General features: G+C 43.8%; 1 protein-coding gene across 1 annotated transcript in view; it reads left to right on the top strand.

The window, feature by feature from the left end:
* The window catches only part of OGFOD3 (2-oxoglutarate and iron dependent oxygenase domain containing 3), a 90871-nt gene extending 70600 nt beyond the window's left edge, over nt 1–20271 (top strand). Inside the window, exon 9 of the mRNA XM_024217590.3 lies at nt 19692–20271. Coding sequence (XP_024073358.1) covers nt 19692–19828 — 137 coding nt within the window. The 3' untranslated portion in view covers nt 19829–20271. The remainder of the gene's footprint in view (nt 1–19691) is intronic.
* Nucleotides 20272–24740: the final 4469 nt, after the last annotated feature.

The following is a 24740-nucleotide window of genomic DNA, read 5'->3' as shown; positions in this document are numbered from 1 at the left end:
TCCAACAAGAATATCAGTAGAAGCTGCATAGTTCTTGAAAGAAATTCCTATGTTGAAAGATATGAAACAAGAAGACTTTGATCATCCTTTTCCCAAAGTTGAAACTGTACCTCTGTTGTGATAACAATTAATCTAAACTATCATAGACTTGAGATGAGGCTAGTTTTACTCAAGAGGAGGACATAAATGCAGCAGCAATTAAAATCTGATTCTCCAAAGCAGTATTCCTCTGTAGTTGAGGCTCCATGAACACTGTGACAAGCCCACCTGGCTTCTGTGGCTCTCTGTTGCAGGAGACTGGAAATGCCAGAGTAGATTTAGAGACATTAAAAATGAATAATTAAGACAATACAGAATTCCTTGTGGTGGGGGGGCTGATATTAAATTCAATGTAGTTTACACTGCTACAGTTTTCAGTGTGCTGACAGCACACAACTGCAGTATAGACATGTCAAAGGAGAAGCTATAGATTTCTTGTGGGCGCTTGAACTCCTGCTCCACTATATCCTGCCCTCCTACCTGCCCCTGTGGATAATCACATTAGCTGGATGTATTTGCTAAAATGGTCATCAGTGAAATATTTAAGTGTTGGCATTGGAAGTGTCATTAGTTTTCAGAGTTAACTGCCCACTAAAAAAGTTTGGGACAATTTGCACTTACTTTGATTTATTCTCAATTCACATTTGGAAGGTTTTCTTCGCAACAGTAAGGGAAGAGCTTACATTATGCTGCACAGTTCTCTTTAAGATTTGCTTCTGTGTCAAATACTATGGTCATAGAATGGTGGAATATAACTGGGCCACTTCATTAGTCTGGGATACTTCTGGGAGATATCAAACTTTGATTAATATAAAAGTAACTGGAATAGATGTGGTGAATTCAAGTTCCTTCTAAGTTCAAGTTCTATATATTTTATACTTTACAGGTTTAAAAGAAAAGCTTTATTTTCTTCAAACATTAAGGGGAAAAAAATCAGTGTATCAGAGGCAGGGACCTTGAAGATCCAGAACCAAATGAAAACTAAGAGCACAGACAGGCAGTGCTAATTATTGGCATAAAGATGTCCTTGTTATTTCTCGGAGTTGCCAGAACTTTCGCCCCTCTCTCTCCTCATGACTTTGCTTCTGTTAATTCGAGGGGTCTGGGTATTAAAACCAAGAGAACTTTAAAGTATGAAAACTAATTAGCCAAGGGCAATAGCAAGAGCAACTAAGATTAGGTCCAAGCTACGTTGGCCAAATCTAAAAAGCCTGCAATGATTTTTGTTTGTGTGTTTTAAAAATGATAAATTGCAAAGACTGAAGGGATAGAAGGCTAAATCCCAGTTAACTAGCAATGAGAGAAAAATAATTTAAAAAAATCAGATGCATTCCATACTTCTAAACAGGGTTCTTTTACTAAGCCCTTACTGCATTGCCTGAATGTCTTTTCTCCATGATAGCCTGATCCAGACTTCTTCCTCCTTGTAACTTGCTTATTTTATATTCTGCAGAGGGTTCTCAGCATGCCCTGCTCTTAAAGGGATAGCATCCTACCACATATTGTTTTTTTGAGGGGGCGTATAGTATTATATGTCTAGAAAATGCCAGAGCCATTAATTCAATCAGCAAGACTTCAGTTCTCTCTTTATGTTGCCATTGTGGAGTCCAGGCAAAGGAAAAACTTGCAACTTTTGAGGAATGGGTTTGGGGTGGGAGCGATCTTCTTCATCACGACAAAGTTGGAACAATTTCCATTCCGTGATTCCGTGCAGGGAAATAAGGGAAATGCAAAAATAACTTCAGTCGAGCTGGTATGGTGATTCAACACAAAATTCAGGAAGATCATAATGTTCCTATTGAACACCAGGATAGACAGTGATTCTGATTTCTTGTAATATTTGATGTTTTTTCTTGAACTCGCAGCTCCTAGAGTCATGTGATGACATGAGTGTATTAGAGTTTAACTTTTATTTTGTAAAGTAAGTGTCTAGCCTTCATGACTGTGAAGAAAAGCTTGAAAACATGAACCCTAAATGCTCAAAAGCCAGAAGGCAAATTAAAAAGATCCCCAAATGAATATTTTTGAAAAATCTCATGATAATCCATTACAATCAGGCATATAAATTAGTTTCCTAGAGATAAACATATTAATTAATGGAGGTACAGTTGTGTCTGCTGATAATGGATGTCAGGTTAAACTTCTATGATGACCCCTATGGTGACTGCCTGGAGACTAGCATTTCATCATTGTCTGAAGAAGAAAATATAACAGAAATGAGGAAAGCATCTGGGGGTAATTAAGGTATCACAGATTCTCTCAAATGAAACCAGCTTGATTGGAGGGATGACACCTAGATGAAATTCTATCCTGAGGAGGAAGGATGTCATCAAATACACATACATCCCTAGCTTTAGTAAAGTAACTGAGCAGATTCTTTCGGTATTTAAAATGCTTTCTGACCTTCGACACTCTTGCACTCTTCCTGACATCACCTCTGCTGTCAGTAATTAAGGTTTAATCATGAACCTCATTCTTTTTTAATCAAGTTCTTGTTTCAGAGCATTATTCTTAGTAAACACTTATTTCTTTTCAGCATCAGGAGAGTTTACACTGCTGTGATCAGGTGCAGAATGCAAGCTGATGGTTCATTAAAATAAGAGCTCCCACTAAAGACCTTTTAGTCATTTTATCTGTTCACATTGAAGACTTACGGTTTGTCTACACAGGGATTTTGAACTGGTTCAAGTTGAGTTAATCTGCATCATGTGTATGCTAGCATTTGAGAAGCAAGGCATCATAATGCATTAACTCAGCTCTTATTGCAAACTCTGGTGTTCTCTTGCAAAATGGACTAAGTATGCTGAGAACTGAATTAGTTTGTTTTGTTGTTCGTATGCATGCAACAGTTGCATATCACTTTTTGCATGTCTCCAATGGCATGTCCAATTCAATAAAACTTTATTTTTGATTTGCTATATTGCTGTTTGTTGTCCAGTAATAAAAACAGTTTGAAATTCATCCATTTGAACTCAACACTGCATTGAAGCCAGAAATCTCTTCCATAAAGATGAAACAATTGATGGAGTTTAAAAAAATTACATAGGCAAGGTCCCATTTCCAACACCTATAGTCTGTACCACACAGCTCACCATGATCCCAAACACCCCTTTCTTTATAACATCTGCAACCTGGTGTGGGGAGCAAATGATAGGCACATGAAAGATTGCTGCAAGGAGCCAGCTGTAAGTGCATCTTTCCACAGAAACTCAGGGCACCCCCAAGGCATCTCCAAAAAGAGGGAGCGAGGAAGTGGCCAGCATAAGGGTTTGGTGATACACAGCAGCAGGGGTATGGTAAGAAGTATGGCAACGGGGGTAGATTGGGACAGAGACAGCGGGGGGACAGTCCTGGGGTTGGGGCACCAAGATGCGGATGGGAAGAAGGAATCAGGGGAGAGGTAGTAGAGTGAAGAGGTCTTGCTGAGATGCTGAGAGGGCAGTTTTCATTTCTAGGTGACCCATTAGACTGTCAGCTTTCCTTTGGGGATTAAAATGTGAAGTACGAACTGCTGATATTTTGAGCAGCCAACTGCGGTGGTAGAAAAAGACAGACAGGGAGGGAGTCTGTTGAATCTAAAAAAGCATGTGTATGCTTAGTGATAAATGGACAGCTTAATTACTTCTGTACTTAAAAACTATAATTTAAAAAAGTTTTCAATCCATGTGCTTGTACATTTAAAGTAAAAACGTATGCATGAAAGTAATAATAATTTAGAGAATTACAGGCCAGCTATGAAAGAGTTCAGCAGGTCAATCACCGATTTTACTAATAAAGATCTAGTAATTTCTGGGTCTAGAAAATGAATTCAGAACAATAATTTTAACTAATAATTATTCAGTATCTATGGTAATTGTAGTCTTCTCTAGGCATTAATTTCTCCAGTGTGTGACAGATTTTTCAACTATCTCTGAGGGGGAAGAGAGCAAGAGATGTCCCTGCAACAATTGCTCTGATGATGAGGCATTAACATTGGGCATCTGGCCAGGATGAATTGCCTGCTTTTCTGTGTTCTGTTTTTTCAGTTACTAAGCTGTAGTCAGTCCTTTTAGTGTGTGCAACTCTGATGTTCGCAAGACCAAGATTAGGCAACATTTTCCAAAACACCTCAAGCTCAAAGTGACTGTGATAAATTCAGATCCTATTCTTGCATCAGTCTTTCTGTGAGAAATCAGACTTGCATAGGTGAGCAGCATAGCATTTCCTTACACTGGTGAAGCAACTTGTTGCTTTGTTGTATTATGTCAGGCTAATCAGGATTTAGTGTACCATGAGAGTTAACCTAGTGATGCCAGATGTTTATTGGTTTGTGTCCTATTTCTTTTTTCATGTTTGCCATTATATTATGCTCCAAAAGGCAGAGCCAGCCTATGATTCTACAAAAGGAATTCATGTTTCCTATTTCTAGAATATGGCGAGTGTGTGTTTTAATTGTGTGGCTTTCATATTAATAAAAATGAAGAGTCAGTGGCCCGGGATATTGCTAGATGCAAAGTGCTGCTCAGGTTTCTCTTCCATGCAAACTTAACCAATGAACCTCAGTTTTGTCCTGTAGCATGCCTGCTAGTCTGAGCCTTTCTTAGGCACACAGCCAATGGTACCAAATTGTCACAAAAGCCACCACATAATTTGACCCAAAGACAAATATTCACTGTGCATCATCAAACTCCTTTTCATTCGTTGTATAAACTAGCATTTCACCCTAGGGACCAAATTGTGCTTTGGCCTGATGACTGTGTAACACCACTGACTTCACTAAGGGTATGTCTACACCCAGCCGCTAGTTCGGCGGCTGGCAATCGAAGTTCTGGGTTCGACTTATCGCGTCTTGTCTGGACGCGATAAGTCGAACCAGGAAGTGCTCGCCGTCGACTGCGGTACTCCAGCTAGACGAGAGGAGCCTGCCTGCTGTGTGTGGACCGAGGTAAGTTCGAACTAAGGTACTTCGAACTTCAGCTACATTATTCACGTAGCTGAAGTTGCGTACCTTAGTTCGATTTGGGGGTTTAGTGTAGACCAAGCCTAAGTCTTTTCTGTAAGTAAGAATAGAGGTTACCCCCAGCTCTCTGCCAGTGTCCTTGCTCCCTCTTCTCCTGCACCTTAGCCTGCAAATTAGCAGAACACCTACAAGTCTGTTCTAGCATCCAGAGACAGTTGTTAAACTTGGCCCATGCCTGAGCTGAATTCAGATTAGCAGTATAAAATAAGAAATGAGAGCTGGGAAGTCCATAGGGAGTGCACCCCACCTACTCTGCAGCTGGTTGTAGAATGCTACATTGCTATGAGAAGACACCTCAGGAGCTCTTGCTTTCAAGTCAAAGTGTCAAAGAAATTCCAGAAAAGCAGTTGCAAGGAGTCTGATTGGCACATCTGTAGGGTCCAGTACTGCATCTACAGAGCTTGGGCTCTGTGCCATATTGCCTGTACATAGAACCACACGTGTTCTATGGTTCTGCAGCCCTGGAATTCATCCATTGCCAGAGAATCTCAGCAGTCATTTAAAAAAATAAGTTTCCAGTCCTTATGACTGCGAAAGCAACCTTGAAAATATAAAGAGAGCATAGTCTGGTACAGCAATAGAGCCTGCCTGAGTTTGCAGACAGCCTGAAAGTATGGACCTGAGAAGTATGGCTTCCACCATTCATCGCAGTCAAGGCCCTTGTGAATACTGCAGTTCCAAGGTACTCTCATAAAACAATCCCTATTTCATGTAATATGTACGTATTTAATAAAAGTCTCCTTGTGTTACAGCAAATATTTTGATCCAATTGTTTCCCTCAGGATACAATGTTTCGTGACATTTTATATGAGAATGAATTTGCAATTAATCTTAAACCGATGACAAGGATAATAACCAAATAATTTTGTTCCATTTCTCAGGCTTCTCTCTTAGTATTACTCAGCATCTGAGACATAATTTGTCTTCCTTTTCTGAGTAACAGCTTTAGGCCAGTAAATATGAGACAGTCAAACCTGTCAGTGCACAGGGGGGAAAATGCCTGATTTGGTCTGGAACCCTTAAGAAACCGTTCCTGCTTCCCCTTGCTTTGGAAGAGAAGTAAGTTACTTCATCTTCCTGTGGAGCAGCTTAAATCTCCCCTGTGTGCCCACTCAGCTACTCTGGCCAATGAGTAGAGGGGACAGAACAGAGCTCCTACCACTCTCCTGTTCCTCTCTACCCCCTTTCCCACCCATTTGCTTGCAGGGTGGAGTGTTGAGTGAGTAGCCCCTGTTATTCCTCATGGCTAGTCACAATCTGAAAAAAGCCAAGCAGCGTGGCAACGGGGGAGCATTTATTCCCTTTACTTTCCTGTGTGGTTCAGAAAAGGCTGTGACAGCCTAACCCAAAGTCTGCAGTCCATCCTGGTGCTCACAGTTAAAATGGAGAGTGTTTACAAAATGCAGTGGGAGACCTAGAGGATAATGCTAGCTCAGATAGGTTTTTACAGGCAAACTATAGAAGCTTGTGATTGCCTGCAGTTTAGGGTGCAATGACCTTTAGCTACTGAGTTAAAGGATTCATGCTGCCCTTACACATGCTAATATTAAAGACATTACCCAGTCCACATAGTTACGTTTCATGTTGGAGCATTCTATTGTTTCAATAATATATTTGTTATGCTCCCAGAGCCTTTTGTTTTTGTATTTTCTACTATTTATATTATAACTTTGTTGCTTTATTTATTTTTCCAGTCCGAATAAGAGGAAGAGAAGGATGTTATAATACTAAACATATATATTGCTGATTTACATCTTCAAAGTACTGTACCAATATTTATGAATTAATCCTCTCAGCTGCCCTGTTAGGAGGTGTCAATAAGTATTATCCTCATTTTATAGATTGGGAAATATATACAGATTAAGTGCTTTGTTCAAGGTTACACAGCAGATCAGTGGCATAGCTGGGACTGGCATTCAAATGTTCCCCTTTCTCAGTCCACTAGATTACACTGCCTCTCAAATTGAGGTCAAGATAGTAATGTTAATACTGAAAATGGTTCATCTTCTGAGAATGAACCAGATAGGAATGAAGATGATTCTAACATGATTTGTATTTGCAGATGTGATACTTACCTGGTGGTTACCTCCTCTGAATATGGCCAAAGAGATTAAAACTAATTCTCTTTCAGTTTCATCCCCAGCAAAGGGCAACTGTTGTCAGCCCAGTAAAAACTGGGAAAACAAATGTGGTGTTTTGCAAAAGCTTGCAGCGTGTACCAGTATTTGTCTGTTGTTTCCACTCCCAATGCTGTTTGAGTGATTGTTCTAACATAGCAGCTGCTACTGTATGTACTGGAGTCTTGTTCACTTTTGTAGTCTGTTCAGTGTCACTGACTGGAATTCCAGTGGTTTCTTGATCAGAATTAAGATCAAATGGAATTCACAGCACTGAATCTTGTGTCTAATGCTCAGACTCATAAACAAGAGACTCCTGTGAATCAGAGCAAGAATCTGCTCCTTAAGAACAGGAAAGAAAGTGGGGGAAGGAAAGTTTTCTAAATGATCAAGCTCCTATCTCCTCCCCCTGCCCCCCATTATTTTTCTGTTTTTCTTAACAACACAAGCTTCCCTCAGCCTGATAGCATTTAATGAGCCTGTCATGACAAAGCACAGCTTTTATAGATATTTGGGATTGATCTTGTTGGCAGTTTCTCACCATAGACAAGTGGCTTATGTGGAGAGGATAGGTTTTTATTGTGACAGTTTTTCCCCCACACAATTTCTGTTTTCTGTTTACAGCAGTTTTGTAACAGCAGAGCAGGTGTCATTGGGGTACACAGAGACAGAAATAGAGTGAGAAGCACCCACAAGGCTCCTTCATACTGTCAAGGAGATTCGGATGTTGACTTTGTCCACCCTCCACCCCCTGGAGCAGAGCTTGTGGTTTATTTTCTGAACCCCAAGGGAGGGGGTTTCAGCCTTATTTTAAATACATTTTTGGAAGGAAAAAAATATGCTGCTTAGCTGAGGTCTTGTCATGCCAAGTTCCAGACCTGTGCACATTTGTCAAAGCTGATTCCCCACTCTGGCACTTTGCAAAGACACTAAAAGGTGGGGGCCCCGCAAAGATTCTACAAATTAATACTGGCCACTCCAGGCTTGTTTTAAACTCCCAAGGTTACAGCTTTTCTCTGACCGTGGAGTGGTAGATGCTGCCACCACCCAAGTGCAAAACCCCTTTGAGAATCCAGGAAGGCGCACTTGGGAATTCCTTCCTGTGGGGTACCCTCAAGCCCTTCACCCCCCCCCCTCCCGGGGAAGAGCTGAGAAAGAAAGAATGAAAAAAAAAAAAGAAATCAGCTGTTGCACCAGCTAATTAAACATGTGCACAAACCTCTTAAGACACACAAATCCAATTCTGTTCTTAAAAAAGGTAAATTTTATTAATAAAAAAAAAGAAGAAAATACATCTGGGAGCGTAGGCTTTTGCTAGATTTAAAAAAAAACTACAAGGATTAAGCATCAAGAATAGCTCTCTTGAGGTCCAGCTTAACGGTAACAAGCAAAACAAAAGCACCTCGGGCTAGCACAGAGGAATCCACGAGCTATAAAGAAATAAAAGGGATAAACCTAATTGCGTCTTCCTAGACATTTCCTGATCTACTTACATATCTGGGGGTTTAGATGCGTAGTTTCTAAGTATGATACTAACAATTTTTCATACGTGGCCCAAGCTTCTCACAGCATAACTGCTCCCTGTCTGCCTCTCCACGAGATAGGGTGACCAGACGTCCCGATAAAATCGGGACTCTCCCGATTTTGAGGAGTTTGTCCTGCGTCCCGACATTTTGTTTGGGGTGTGTTTGTTTTTTATTTTTATTTTTTTTAACACTCACCCGTCCGGGGATTCGGCGGAGGGTCCTTCAGTCGCTGACAGTCTTCGGCGGCAATTCGGCGTCGGGTGCTTCTGTCAAGGTTTATTACCCGCCGCCAAAGACCGTCAGCGACTGAAGGACCCACCGCCGAATTGCCGCCGAAGACCCGGACGGGTGAGTGTAACAATCAAAAAAGCCCTCCCCCCCCCCCGCGGCGGTCCTGATATTTTCCACTTAGCATCTGGTCACCCTACCACGAGAACAACAACAGACAGACAAAAGGGGAGTCTTGTTTCAATTTTAAAAAGTTCTAGCCTTCCCATTGGCTCTTTTGGCCAGGTGCCCACTCACTTCCTTTTACCTATACGTCGCAGTGAGACTGTTTAACCCTTTTCAGGTAGAGCAATTAGAGAACAGCTACTAAGAGGGATTTTATAGCTACTGCCTGACTGGGTGTCCATAAAAGGGAGCTACCTCCCACTTCATTTATCACAACATTTCTGTGGTTTCAGAAACCCATGGAAAGACTGATTATTGCTAACGCCATCACAGTCATTGTAGGTCTCTCAGGCAGGACCGCAGATGAGGTTTGTTCCCAGGACCCATGTTCCTTTAGAACAGCGATTCTCAACCTGTGGGCTGGATGGTCATTCAGAAGGCTCTTGTTGGGTCACAAGACTACACCCCACACACCCTCCTAATCAGTGTTTCATATGCTCAACGGAGAGGAAAGGAGAGAACAAGGGGAGAGGGATCTTTTCATCCCCTCACAGAGTATCCGGAGGGGACGGTGAAGTTCTCCCTGTGTATGTACACTGACTGGTAGTTGGGGAAGTGGGTGGGGTGCCATGCCTTCCAGGAAACATTGGAGCTCAGTGGGAACTGGCGCAAAGGATTTTGAATTGGGAGTTGTGGGTGAAAAACAGGCAGCATTTGGGATGTTGGGAGGGAAGGTTTAGGGCCCTGGAGTCCCTATGAGGAAATTGTTGTTTTAAGTGCATTTAAAATGTGAAAGTGCCTTTTGCTTGGAGCAAGGAGCCCTGTCTGTCCAAGTACTAGGAGTGCCAGGCTGCCACGCTGACCTCTGCAATTTGTGCACTACAGGGAGGACAGAGCTATACGAAGGAGGGGAGAAGTAGAAGATGGAGAGAGTGGCCCATGGTTTTCTATTATACTTTGAGTCTAGAAATTCTCTTGCACGGTCGGGCCACTGGGTATGAATTGTATATTAAAGACTCCTAAAACTAAGCAAGTACTGAGTTGTCCAGGTGTTGCAGTGACAGGGAAAATACTAATGACTGAATTGTGGATGTTCTGGATGAAATTTTATTCTTCAGACAGCAGGTTAGCTCTTCTGATAAGAAAAAGGATGATTCATGCTACCTTTGTATTGTTGCTGCTGACCTGGTGGGCAGTTCAGCTTGCTGGGGAATCCAGGGGAAATGGTCTCCTTTTTGCAGATGCAAAACCTCAGCTGGCCATTTTGGGGGGGGGGGGGGGTCGTGAGGTTTGGTGGGTACTTTGCAGCATCCTTACACTGCCACTCCTTATTCTGCAACATCAGAACTGACCGTTCTTGTAGGACTATATGCCCGGGTGTCAAATTCCAGATTCAGGGAAGCGTGTATCCCAGGCTGCAGCCTCCCTTGGCCCCAGGCAGAGACCAATTTCTCCCTGAAAACGCCTCAGAAAAAGTGGTTGGAGGAAAAATGTCTGCTCGTTCTTTAAGGCTCACTGGGATAACATAATTTTCCTTCTTTATTTTAAGATAATACATCTTATTTTATTTTTAAACCTCCTGGTCATGGATTGTATCGAGGACCCTGTGTTGCCATTTTAACAGCAAGTGGACATAAATCAAATTGACATTTATGTGCTGAGAAATAACAATCAAGTCTTCTTTAATGAAGCAGAAAAGTGTGCTTGAAAAGAAATCTGTTAAGATGGAGGGAGGGGAAACATCCATCAAAGGCAGTTCACAATTCAGAGAATGAAAGAAAAGTACAAAGGAAATAATAACAGAGACTCAGGAGGTCAGTGTGAAGTTGTGAGACAAAAGTCACTCTTGGCAGGGAAATGCCAGGATATATAATAAGCAAGTTTCATATGGATTGAATGGCTATTCTTAGCTCACCTACTCTTTTCCACATGTAACACATCACTAGTTTGTGTTTCTGCGTGGACGCTCAAAATAGAGTCTAGCAGCCCCAGGGGTTTTCACAGTCTGCACGACTTCTAAGTAGAGAGGTTCTATTGTGAACATATCCCCTCCCAATCACAGCATCCATGTGGCAACTATAGCAGTTGGCTATGTGAGAAAGTAATGTTAACAAAATATATATATATTTTTAACTGCCTTTAACAAAATCTAGCAGCTGGAAACAGAGCCAAGAGCATGGGACCAGCCAGCTCTCTGTGGATTGTGGTTCACAGCTTGTGAATTGCTGGTGTAACATCTTGGACCAAAAGTTGACTCGTATCTAGGACAAATGACAAACCTGACAATGTAGGAAGAGCCTAAGTCTGACCTCACTCCCTTTTTTTTGGAAGCTGTTTTCTAAGTCATCTTTTGTTTTCTTGTGATAGTGAAACTTGTAACAGCTCCTGAATGTTGTGGATTAAAGCTAGAGTATGGCTCAGAGAAGGTTCTTGTTTCAATAAGGAAGTCTAAAGCCTGTACAGCATGTGCGCACAGAGAAGTAAATTGTAGTTCTACCTGAAAATCTCTCTGGTTAGGCAACTTCTGCAGCAGTTCTGGGTGAGCTCTCATAATGCAAGCACATGGTGCTGCACAGAAAATTCAAACTCTAGGTGGGTCTTCCAGCTGTTCCCAAAGAAGCAGGATGTTTTCACACAATACATCATTTTTGCCTTCGGTCACTGTTCTAAGCAGGACCATAAGTGCTCTGCCTTCATGCATGTGTCTCATTATGCCCTTGTTCCGTCTAATAGTTGAAATAACTATGAACCGTTCGACTTCTCAAAGTCTCTCTGTTACTGTGGTGCTTCATTTTCATTGATGTCTTTTCCCAGGATTCTCTGGATAATGATGATACAGTCGCTTCCTCAAATGTTTTATCTGCTGGGAGTGAAATTAAGCATTCTCTGGAGACTGCTTTCCCTTTGTGCATTTTTAGCCTTTTAAGAATAAAGAACTACTGCATTGTGGTGGGGGTGCAGACCACCAGATGCTACTTCCAAATTCTCTGACTCTGGGCGCATGGTGACTGTGCATGTGTAACCCTCAGTGGAATCCAATAGGGACCATCACTCGAAGAAGAAGAATGAGTTTGAAGTACTAGAAAGCAGTTAGTAGTTTTAAAGTGAATTTTTTTCTTAATAAACCCCTAGTGCTAATGAGAGATGGATGCATAAATTCCCCTGCATCAAGATGAAAATATTCCCATTAATAGTATAATTCCTGTCCTGACATTCATGACACACAACTTTTAGGGAGGTTGCAAATTGTCTTATGAACTCCTGGAATGGTACGGATTAGAGTCTGTTACGTGCTTTGCTGCAGTGTAGTAGTTATATCTGTTCTTATCAGTTTAGCTAGAAAATTCCCAGGTACATTTCTCACTTTAGGTTTAATTCTGTGAGCCACAGAAGAATCCTTTAAATGGCAGATAAGGCTATATACAGTATCAAACTGTACAGTGGCTATGATTCAAGCATCAAGATGTGATATTTATAACTGACAAACACCTGTGATTTGTTTTTCCCTGAAAACTACTGCATAAGAAGCTTTACCACAGTCTGGCTGGGTATGTTTTTTAAAAGTACAATTGAAGCTTATTGTAACTAAGTTGCCTCAATGCTAGTGATGTCTTATAGTTTGCTTATTGTATTTTGAATACTGCCTTGCTGCATAATGAAAGGATTGCAGCTGGGCATATTGATGTGATAAACAGTGGATTGGCTGGCTGAAGATCAAATTAATTCAAATAGCTAGAGACCATTGATAGGGATTTTTAAACAAAAGCACTTAATTTGCCTGCAGTTTTGTTTGTATTTGGCTAACATCTCATGCCACTTACCTGACCACAGCTTGCTTGCTTGGATAATCTCAGTGGCTTGTGCTATTGCTTAAGGCAGATGAAGAATATAGCCCTGATCCTCTGATCCAGATGAGCTGGGCTTCCTCTAACTCAGGGTGCAGGAGGTGTCAAAGATCAATTTATATTACTGTGAGTTACACCTGGCAAGGGACATAAAAGGCAATAAGAAGAGGTTCTTCAAATAGAAGCAGGAGAAAGATGAAGGGAAGTGTAGGTCCTTTACTTAGCGGGGAAGAAGAACTAATAACTGATAACCTCAAGAAAGCTGAGGTGCTTAATGCCTGTTTTGCTTCAGTCTTCACTAAAAAGGTTAATGATGACCAGATACTCAACACAATTAATATTGACAACCAGGGAAAGAATACAAGCCAAAATAGGGAAAGAACAGGTTAAAGAATATTTAGATAAGTTAAATGTATTCAAGTCATCAGGATCTGATTAAATTCATCCTAGGGTAGTTGAGGAACTAGCTGAAGCAATCTGAGCCATTACCAACTAACTTTGAGAACTCCTGGAGGATGGGAGAAGTCCCAGAAAACTGGAGAAGGGCAAATGTAGTACTTATCTTTAAAAATGGGAACAAGGAGTACCTGAGGAATTATAGACTGGTCAGCCTAAGTTCAATACCTGAAAGATACTGGAGCAAATTCTTAAACAATCAGTTTATAAGCACTTGGAGGATAATAGGGTTGTAAGGAATAGTCAGCATGGATTTGTCAAAAACAAATCATGCTAAACCAACTTAATTTCCTTCATTGATAGGATTACTGACCTAATGGGTGGGGGGAATCAGTATACATAATATACCTTGATTTTGGTAAGGTTTGACACAGTTCTACATGACATTCTCATAAGCAAACTAGGGAAATGTGGTCTAGATGAAATTTCTATAAGGTGGGTGCACAACTCATTTAAAGACCATACTCAAAATGTAGTTATCAATGGTTTGCTGTCCAATAGGGAGGGCTACTCTAGAAGGGTCCCACAGGGGTCAGTTCTGGGTCCAGTACTATTCAATATTTTCTTTAATGACTTGCATAATGGAATAGAAAGTATGTTTATGAAATTTTGCAGACACCAAGTTGTGAGGGGTTGCAAGCACTTTGGAGGACACATTTTAAAATTCAAAATGACCTTGACAAATTGGAGAATTGGTCTGAATTCAGCAAAATGAAATTCAATACAAACAAGTTCCAAGTACTTCACTTAGGAAAGAAAAATCAAATGCACAACTACAAAATGGAGATAACTGGCTAGGTGGCAGTACTGCTGAAAAGGATCTGAGGGTTATAGTGGACCACAGACTGAATATGAGTCATCTATGTGATGCAACTGCAAAAAAGGCTAATACGATTTTAGGGTGTATTAACAGGAGTGTTGTATGTAACACACAAGAGGTAATTGTCCTGCTCTTCTCGGCCCAGTGAGGCCCCAGCTGGACACACCACAATTTAGGAAGGATGTAGACAAATTGGAAAGAGTCCAGAGGAGAGCAACAAAAATGATAAAAGGTTTAGATAACCTGATCTCTGAGGAAAGGCTGAAAAAACTGGGCATGTTTAGTCTTGAGAAAAGAAGATTAAAGGATGACCTGATAAGTCTTCCAATATGTTAAGGGCTGTTACACAGAGGACCGTGATCAATTATTTTTCATGTTCACTGAAGGTAGGACAAGAAGTAATGGGCCTAATCTGCAGCAAGGGAGATTTAGGTTAGATATTAAAAAAAAAAAACTTTCTAACTCTAAGGCTCTGGAACAGATTTCCAAGGGAGGTTGTGGAATCCCCATCATCAGAGGTGTTTGAGAACAGGTTGGACAAAAATCTGTCAGGGCTGGTCTAGGTTTACTTGGCCCTGCAACAGTGCTGCGGGCTGGACTTGATGACTTCTCATGGTCCCATCCAGCCCTACATTTCTATGATTACTTTTGTGTTTCACCAGGCCTGGGGCCAGCTTAGCTGTTGGCAAAATTTAGAGCAGCTCCCTGGGCCTTCTAAGAAGAATTAGGGCAACTGGGGATGGATGGAGCATAGATGCTCCAGCCGTGCCCCCTACTGCCAAGAGCAGAAGGAGGGAGGCTGTGCCAGCTGTCCATCACCCAAGGATTCTCAGCTGGCGGAGAACCAACCTTATGGCTCTCTTGTTTCCAGAACAGCACAAAGAGCCAGTTCCCTGGCTTGCACCTTCTGCTACTCTGCTTCTTGGGGATTCCACACACGCCCTGCAGTTTCCATTCCTGCCCTTCAGCTGCTTCCATTCTACGCTTTCTATAGCCTGCCCTTCCTTCACAGCCTTACTCTCCACTATCCTTCCCATCTCTTTGCTGCCTTCCCTCTCCATAGCCGGGTTTCTGTTTCTGCCATTTCCTGTGTTATCTGCAGCCTTTCTGCCCTCAAACATCCCCACTCCCTCTTCCACACCCTTAAAAACCCCTTAATGCACCTGATAAATTACACTGTATCTATTTAGTGTTACTGTAAAAGCCATTTGTTCTAGATGTGTCTGAAATTTATTTGCACCAAAATTGCTTCCCAGGCGAGGAAAAAGGACAGACTCTGTTTCCCCAGTGCAGGAATTGTGAATTCTTCAGCCACTCAGCACCTACAAGTATCTTCTTCCTTCGGTGTTTAATAGGGATTTGATGCACAGTAGCAATAAAAGTCATTTTACAAAAAAGCTGGAATTAAACAGTTACAGTTGTAAAAGAAGAAAATTAAAATCGCATCCTGGATAGTTCAAAGAATCAACTTTAGTTAACTGTCTTAAACAATGAATTGAAACATCACTACCTTGATTTGCTCAGTCTTTTTAATAAGAGTTTGAACAAAAATGCTTGAAAGTCAGTTTAAATGAACAATGGCAAAGCTAGTGAGCACAAATGGGTTATTTAGAGAACCAGGTACATGGATAGAGCATAAAGAGAAAACTGGATAAATAAATACACTCAGGGCAAACAAGCTTTGAATTAAGTGCTTGAGAAGATGTCAGCATGTTCATTTTGATGCTCAAAGGATAGTAATACATTGCTATTATGTGTAGTGCCTTTCATTCAGAAGAACAGGACACCAAGGATCATTATAAACTGTGCATGTAAAATAATATACTATATATAGCTTTACCCACCATTGACATGCAGCCACAGGCAGGGCAGAATGCAGCATATGATTTTGCGATGCTATTCAGCGGTCTGGAACAGAGGTAACCAAATAAGTGATTTCAGTTTGGTGGCCAAAACAGCAAATCTGGAAACAAATTCTGCTCGTTTCAAGCCTAAACTGATTTTTTGGGGAAGAGAGGTGGGGGGGAGTGTTTCTTGCTGAAACAAAAAACAACAACAACAAGTTGTTCAGGTCAAATGAAACATTTCAGAAATGTCAGTTTGAAACAATGTTGAAATTGTTCATTTTGACATTTCCAATATTTTTGTTTTCATTTCTTTTTTTGTTAACACTATTCACATTTGACACAAATTCACAAATAGGTTTGGTGCTCCAAGAAATAAATTTTTCAGCAAAATTACTATTTGCTGAAATGTTTTTGTTTAGCTCTTAGAACAGGTTTCCTATGTAAATTTGGACAGCAACTGAATCCACAGGGGCAAGATTTGCTGTCAGCCTCAACAAAGCAAATAGCAGGGATTAGTTTGCCAATCGAGGCTGCAGGACTTGTCATTTTATTGAGTTCTGACTAACGAATGCCACTTAGAGCATCTAAATGCACTTCTACATCAGCAGTGACAAAGCTTTTGGACCTTTTTAGTTAGCATTTCTTCTCTCTCCCCCCATAATTAGCTGTTTGTGCCCAGTTCTGGAGTACAGATTGCATAATTGGAACAATTTACCTCAGTGTGGTGCAAACTGCAGTAGTGAAATAGTAAGGCAGCCAAATGACTCCAGTGGCTTAGTGGTGAGCATCTCATAGATAAATATATTGCATGCAGGAGTCAGATTCTCAGTATGGGAGTTCCCCAAGATGAACTTATAACAAATCTCAGACTACTGTGATCAGTGGAAAAATTGCCTGAGTAGGAAAACATAGGATTCGGATAGGACAGGTGTGCAAAGAAAAATACTACAGTCCGCCAACATGCCGCGTCAGCCTGAGTTAGGGCTGGTCTACACTACCATGGTAAATCGATCTAACTTACGCAACTTCAGTTACATGATTAACATAACTGAAGTCGACGTAGTTAGATCCACTTACCGTGGTGGCTACATCTCCCGTCGACTTCCCTTACACTTCTCGGGGAGGTGGAGGACACAAATCAATGGGAGAGTGCTGTCCCATCGATTTAGCGTGTCTTCACCAGACCTGCTCACTCGACACTCGCTGCATCGATTGCAGCAGTGTCGATCTATTGGTAAGTGTAGACATGCCTTTAGTTACTTAACAAGCAAAATCAGTACTTGGTCCTTCTAGTGAAGGCAGGGGGCTGGACTCGATGACTTTCAAGGTCCCTTCCAGTTCTAGGAGATAGGATATCTCCATTTAAAAAAAAAAAACTCCTGTTAAATAAATAAATTCCTACGTTGTTCATTGGCAATTTGGAGCAGTGAAAGATTGTGCAAGTGTTAGTGTTCACTTCTTCTTGATGCTTCACTTTGAGCATTTCGCCTTATTTTGATAGCACTCTAAGTCTATGTAAGCAGGTCATTCATCTTATTTTAAACTGGATAGTCCTCTTTTTGGGTGGTTTGTCCCCTAACCGGTACTGAGACAAAAATGGACATGCCACTTTAAAAAGTGTGCCTCTCTACCCCTCAGTGTGTGAGGTCATGTGGGCAGGCCAGCATACTCTTCAAAATGGTGATCTCTATGTGGCGTGACCTCATACGCATCCTACGTGCGAGGTCACAGCAGTGGGGGTTAGCCCATGCCATTCCTGGAAGTACCAGAATGTTCGGTATTCTGGGAATGCATGAATGGCCATACTAAGTCTATGGTACTTTAAAAAACATGCTGAAACCCTCTGGAACGCTCCTACTGGAAAAGTCATCGGTGGTAAAGCACTTACCTACAGGACTAGAGCCATTTGCTCATCATGAAGCAACCACCAAACCCATTCATTTGTGGAATTGCTTTCTTTCTAAGGAAAGAGCAATTGGAACTGCATTGTGATATAGAACTTTCTGATCTAGCTGAAAAATGAATGTTCTGACAGTGCACAAAGCGATTGCAAATACCTGAACAATGGCTTGTGCCCTTTCACAGCTGCTTATAAAGTCTACTCTGGCTTTTTCCAGGTTGGGAAATTACCTTATGAGATGGATTTGTGATGTTTGATAGTGAGAAATTTTGGTAAGTTACTGGCTTTTTTAAGAGCCTCCGTTGCAAGCCAGTGATAGCATTTGAGAACTTAGATAATCAGCAGTGAGAAAAAGAATCAAGCTAAAAACTTCTGCTTTTCACTGTCTTTTATAGTTATATGACTTTAGTCCTTGTAAAAACACCCAACAAATGAGAGCTAGGTTCTTGCAATTAGGTGCAGCCCATAGTGGGAAATATGGAGCCACTTGCCTTAGGCCTGGTCTACACTAACCCCCCAATTCGAACTAAGGTACGCAACTTTAGCTACGTGAATAACGTAGCTGAAGTCGACGTACCTTAGTTCGAACTTACCGCGGTCCAGACGCGGCAGGCAGGCTCCCCCGTCGACTCCGCGTACTGCTCTCGCCGAGCAGGATTACCGGAGTCGACGGCAAGCACTTCTGGGTTCGATTTATCGCGTCCAGACAAGACGCGATAAATCGAACCCGGAAGTTCGATTGCCAGCCGCCGAACTACCGCGTAAGTGTAGCCAAGCCCTTAGTGGAGCAATGAGAGATGAAACTGCCTCAGGAAGGCAGTTACTTACCCCATTTTGTGGAGTGCAACTTACTTATCCCCACCATGTGTGGCAGGTGAAGTTTGCTGGCCTGTGCTTGAGGGATGGAGCCATGACATACACACTCTATCCCCTTAGGGCACCATGTGGAATAATCCCAATTTGCCCCAAAGATGCAGACACTGTAATACTGTCTGGCCCTGATGAGCCAAGCACTTTTCCAAAGGAGGTTGCTCATGCTCTTCCCCTTTCCTCCCCATGCACCCCGGTGTAAGGGCCATACTGAATCAGGTTCATAGTGATGTATGAAACTCTGGATCTGTTTTTACGGGGAGAAAAGGGTGATGTCGTCTGCAACCTGTACATAGTCCTGAGGCTACCCCACCCATGAGACATGTCAGTGGATGGGACTCTGAGGCAAGTCAGTCCATGCTGTTCCTAAGTTATCTACAGGGTTTTCAGTTAAGTGGGGAAATAATTTTTCTTTCTTCTTTGGAGGACTTTTTGCTACCTTTGCAGCACTCCCTGCTCCTTTGGTCCATAGAATTAGAGACCAGCGTGAAAAATCAAACCTGAGTCCCATTCCTGGCAGTTCAGTACACAAGTGCTATATCTTTATCAGGGCAAATTAGAAGTGGCTTCATACTTTCCTTGGCCTCTACTCGCTCTTTATCAAGCTCTAGGGCTCAGCTGAACCCCGTGTCTTGATCATTTTAGCAGAAAGGATTGATGCACCTTTTAATCAGCTTAGTAAACTGTCTCAGTGTAGCCCACAGTTGTAATACCATTTGTCTTCCTGGTGATAAAGTCCTGAGTTTTCAGATAACTAGAGAGCAATTAAGCCTAAAGAAACAGCAGCTGGGCCAAGACACAGCAACATCACACAGAGAGCCACTAGTCAACGGTGTGGTATAGGCCCTGTCACCAATCTCCTACTTTTGTCTCTTACAGGTCGGGTTTCCTTTTTCACCTCTGGGTCGGAGAACCTTCATCGAGTGGAAAAGGTTCGCTGGGGCACTCGTTATGCCATTACCATCTCCTTCACTTGCAATCCCGACCACGGCATTGAGGATCCAGTCTTAACGTAATCCGTCCTGGGAGAGAATGTGAGGTCGAATGGAATGATAGGAGAAGCCCTGTGAGGGGAGAAAATGGAGATAATTTCCTGTGTAAATTCCCAATCAATTAAAATTTCCCTACCTGTATTTAATATAATGTAACATCATTTTCACACATCTTCCTCCATAAGTGTTGCAAACAGTGCCTTAAGGACCATATGTAATTCAACATTCTGTTAAAAAAGGGTTTTGTTTTTTTATTCATCCAATTGAGGAAACAAGACCTTTTTTATTTTAGGTTACTTTGCTTTGAGGAATGCAGAGAAAACATATTGAACCAAGTTCTGCTGGGCCCTATGCCATTGTTAGCTGGTGTAACAGACCAGAATTTGGCCCTTTAAATCTTGTCATCTCCATCCTGTCACAACACCTAAGGGTATGTCTACACTACGAAATTAGGTCGAATTTATAGAAATCGGTTGTATACAGCCAATTGTGTGTGTCCCCACATAAAATGCTCTAAGTGCATTAAGTCGGCGGACTGCGTCCACAGTACCGAGGCTAGCGTCGACTTCCGGAGCGTTGCACTATGGGTAGCTATCCCACAGGTCCCGCAGTCTCCGCTGCCCATTGGAGTTCTGGGTTGAGATCCCAATGCCTGAATGATGCAAAACAGTGTCGCGGGGGGTTCTGGGTACTTGTAGTCAGGCACCTCCCCCTCCGTCAGAGCAAAGGCAGACAATCGATTCGCGCCTTTTTACCTGGGTTACCTGTGCAGACAACATACCACGCCAAGCATGGAGCCCGCTCAGCTCAGCTCAGCTCACCGTCACCATATGTCATCTGGGTGCCGGCAGACGTGGTACTGCATTGCTACACAGCAGCAGCTAATTGCCTTTTGGCAGTAGATGGTGCAGTATGACTGGTAGCCTTCATCGGCGATCTGGGTGCTGGCAGACGTGGGGCTGGCAGACGTGGGGCTGCATTGCTACACAGCAGCAGCCCCTTGCCTTTTGGTAGAAGATGGTGTATTACGACTGGTATCCGTCGTTGTCGTACTGCAGTGACTGAAACTCCGTATGTCCCCCAGTCGCTGCCTTCCCAATGACGATGATGGCTATCAGTCGTAGTACGCTATTTTCTGCCAAGCGCCCAGTATTTTCTGCCAAGCACCCAGAAGATGCCGAGGGCTATCAGTCATGCTGCACCATCGTCTGCCAGCTTAAGATGTAAAAAATAGATTTGTTCTGTATTCATTTGCTTCCCCCTCCCTCCGTGAAATCAATGTCCTGCTAAACCCAAGGTTTTGAGTTCAATCTTTGGGGGGGCCATTCTGTGTGACAGTTGTTTGTGTTTCTCCCTGATGCACAGCCACCTTTGTTGATTTTAATTCCCTGTACCTCTACGCCATGTCGTTACTCGCCCCTCCCTCCCTCCCTCCCTCCGTCCGTCAGATACTAGTTTCGCGCCTTTTTTCAGACCAGACGCCATAGCACTGGGATCATGGAGCCCGCTCAGATCACCTCGGCAATTATGAGCACTATGAACACCACGCGCATTGTCCTGGAGTATATGCAGAGCCAGGACATGCCAAAGCAAAACCAGGACCAGCCGAGGAGGCGATTGCAGCGCGGCGACGAGAGTGATGAGGAAATTGACATGGACATAGACCTCTCACAAGGCACAGGCCCCAGCAATGTGCAAATCATGGTGTTACTGGGGCAGGTTCATGCCGTGGAACGCCGGTTCTGGGCCCGGGAAACAAGCACAGACTGGTGGGACCGCATCGTGTTGCAGGTGTGGGACGATTCCCAGTGGCTGCGAAACTTTCGCATGCGTAAGGGCACTTCCATGGAACTTTGTGACTTGCTTTCCCCTGCCAGGATGAGAGCAGCCCTCACAGTTGAGAAGCGAGTGGCGATAGCCCTGTGGAAGCTTGCAACGCCAGATAGCTACCGGTCAGTCGGGAATCAATTTGGAGTGGGCAAATCTACTGTGGGGGCTGCTGTGATCCAAGTTGCCAGGGCAATCAAAGACCTGGTGATATCAAGGGTAGTGACTCTGGGAAACGTGCAGGCCTAGTGGATGGCTTTGCTGCAATGGGATTCCCAAACTGTGGTGGGGCGATAGACGGAACCCATATCCCTATCTTGTCACCAGAGCACCAAGCCACCGAGTACACAGGCAGCCTGGACAGTAGTCAGGACCTATTCAACTACAGGCTGAGCAAGCGCCGAATGCTGGTGGAATGTGCATTTGGACCTTTAAAAGCGCGCTGGCGCAGCTTACTGACTCGGTCAGACCTCAGCGAAAAGAATATCCCCATTGTTATTGCTGTTTGCTGTGCGCTCCACAATATCTGTGAGAGTAAGGGGGAGACATTTATGGAGGGGTGGGAGGTTGAGGCAAATAGCCTGGCTGCTGATTACGCGCAGCCAGACACCAGGGCGGTTAGAAGAGCACAGCAGGGCGCAGTGCGCATCAGAGAAGCTTTGAAAACGAGTTTTGTGACTGGCCAGGCTACGGTGTGAAACTTCTGTTTGTTTCTCCTTCTTAAACCCTCCCCCCCCCACCCCCGGTTCACTCTACTTCCCTGTAAACCAACCACCCCCCGAGCACCGCTTGCAGAGGCAATAAAGTCATTGTTACTGCACATTCATGCATTCTTTATTAATTCATCACACAACTAGGGGGATAATTGCCAAGGTAGCCCGGGATGGGTGGGGGAGGAGGGAAGGAAAAGGACACTCTGCAGTTTAAAACTTTAACTCTTATTGAAGGCCAGCCTTCTGATGCTCGGGCAATCATCTGGGGTGGAGTGACTGGGTGGCCGGAGGCCCCCCCACCGTGTTCTTGGGCGTCTGGGTGAGGAGGCTATGGAACTTGGGGGGGAGGGCTGTTGGTTACACAGGGGCTGTAGCGGCGGTCTCTGCTCCTGCTGCCTTTCCTGCAGCTCAACCATACGCTGGAGCATATCAGTTTGATGCTCCAGCATCCGGAGCATTGACTCTTGCCTTCTGTCTGCAAGCTGACACCACCTATCATCTTCAGCCCGCCACTTGCTCTGTTCATCCCTCGATTCAGCCCGCCACCTCTCCTCTCGTTCATATTGTGCTTTTCTGTGGTCTGACATTGACTGCCTCCACGCATTCTGCTGTGCTCTGTCAGCGTGGGAGGACATCTGGAGCTCCGAGAACATATCATCCCGAGTCTGCCGTTTTCTCCTTCTAATCTTCACTAGCCTCTGTGAAGGAGAAACATTTGTAGCTGGTGGAGGAGAAGGGAGAGGTGGTTAAAAAAGAGACATTTTAGAGAACAATGGGTACACTCTTTCACGTTAAATTTTGCTGTTCACATTACACAGCACATGTGCTTTCATTACAAGGTCGCATTTTTCCTCTTATATTGAGGGCCTGACGGTTTGGTGTGAGAGATCACTCACACAGTGCCAGGCAACAGATTTCGGCTTGCAGGCAGCCATGGTAAGCCACAGTCTTTTGGCTTCTTTAACCTTCTTAACATATGGGAATGGTTTCAAACAGTAGCGCCCTCATTTCCCATACCAAGCACCCGTTGGGTTGGCCATTTAAAATGCGTTTGCAATGTAAAAGGAGGGGCTGCGGTTTCCGGGTTAACATGCAGCACAAACCCAACTAACCCCCCCCCCCCCCCCACCCCCCTCTCGGGGGGAAGACCCCCCCCCCCCCCCCCCCCCCCCCGCGTGGCTAACAGCGGGGAACATTTCTGTTCAGCAGAGCAGGAACGGGCACCTCTGAATGTCCCCTTAATAAAATCGCCCCATTTCAACCAGGTGACCGTGAATGATATCACTCTCCTGAGGATAACAAAGAGCGATAAGGAATGGATGTTGTCTGCATGCCAGCAAACACTGGGACCACACGCTGCCATGCTTTGTTATGCAATGATTCCAGACTATGTGCTACTGGCCTGGCGGGGTAAAGTGTCCTACCATGGCGGACGGGATAAGGCAGCCCTCCCCAGAAACCTTTTGCAAAGGCTTTGGGAGTACATGAAGGAGAGCTTTCTGGAGATGTCCCTGGAGGATTTCCGCTCCATCCCCATACACGTTAACAGACTTTTCCAGTAGCTGTACTGGCCGCGATTGCCAGGGCAAATTAATTATTAATCATTAAACACGCTTGCTTTTAAGCCATGTGTAATATTTACAAAGGTACACTCACCAGAGGTCCCCTGTGTGCCCTCAGGGTCTGGGAGCACGCGTTGGGTGAGTTCGGGGGTTACTGGTTCCAGGTCCAGGGTGATAAACATATCCTGGCTGTTGGGGAAACCGGTTTCTCCGCTTCCTTGCTGCTGTGAGCTATCTACATTATCTTCATCCTCATCTTCCTCGTACCCCGAACCCGCTTCCCTGTGTGTTTCTCCATTGAAGGAGTCACAGCACACGGTTGGGGTAGTGGTGGCTGCACCCCCTAGCATGGCATGCAGCTCCGCGTAGAAGCGGCATGTTTGCGGCTCTGCCCCGGACCTTCCGTTTGCCTCTCTGGCTTTGTGGTAGGCTTGCCTTAGCTCCTTAATTTTCACGCGGCACTGCTGTGCGTCCCTGTTATGGCCTCTGTCCTTCGTGGCCTTGGAGACCTTTTCTAATATTTTGCCATTTCGTTTACTGCTATGGAGTTCAGCTAGCACTGATTCATCTGCCCATATGGCGAGCAGATCCCGTACCTCCCGTTCGGTCCATGCTGGAGCTCTTTTGCGATCCTGGGACTCCATCACGGTTACCTGTGCTGATGAGCTCTGCGTGGTCACCTGTGCTCTCCACGCTGGGCAAACAGGAAATGAAATTCAAACGTTCGCGGGGCTTTTCCTGTCTACCTGGTCAGTGCATCTGAGTTGAGAGTGCTGTCCAGAGCGGTCACAATGAAGCACTGTGGGATAGCTCCTGGAGGCCAAAAACGTTGAA

Source organism: Terrapene carolina, unplaced genomic scaffold, assembly GCF_002925995.2.
Source record: "Terrapene carolina triunguis isolate 2854851 unplaced genomic scaffold, T_m_triunguis-2.0 Scaffold192, whole genome shotgun sequence".
Taxonomy (NCBI): domain Eukaryota; kingdom Metazoa; phylum Chordata; order Testudines; family Emydidae; genus Terrapene; species Terrapene triunguis.
This window is presented reverse-complemented; position numbering and strand designations above follow the sequence as displayed.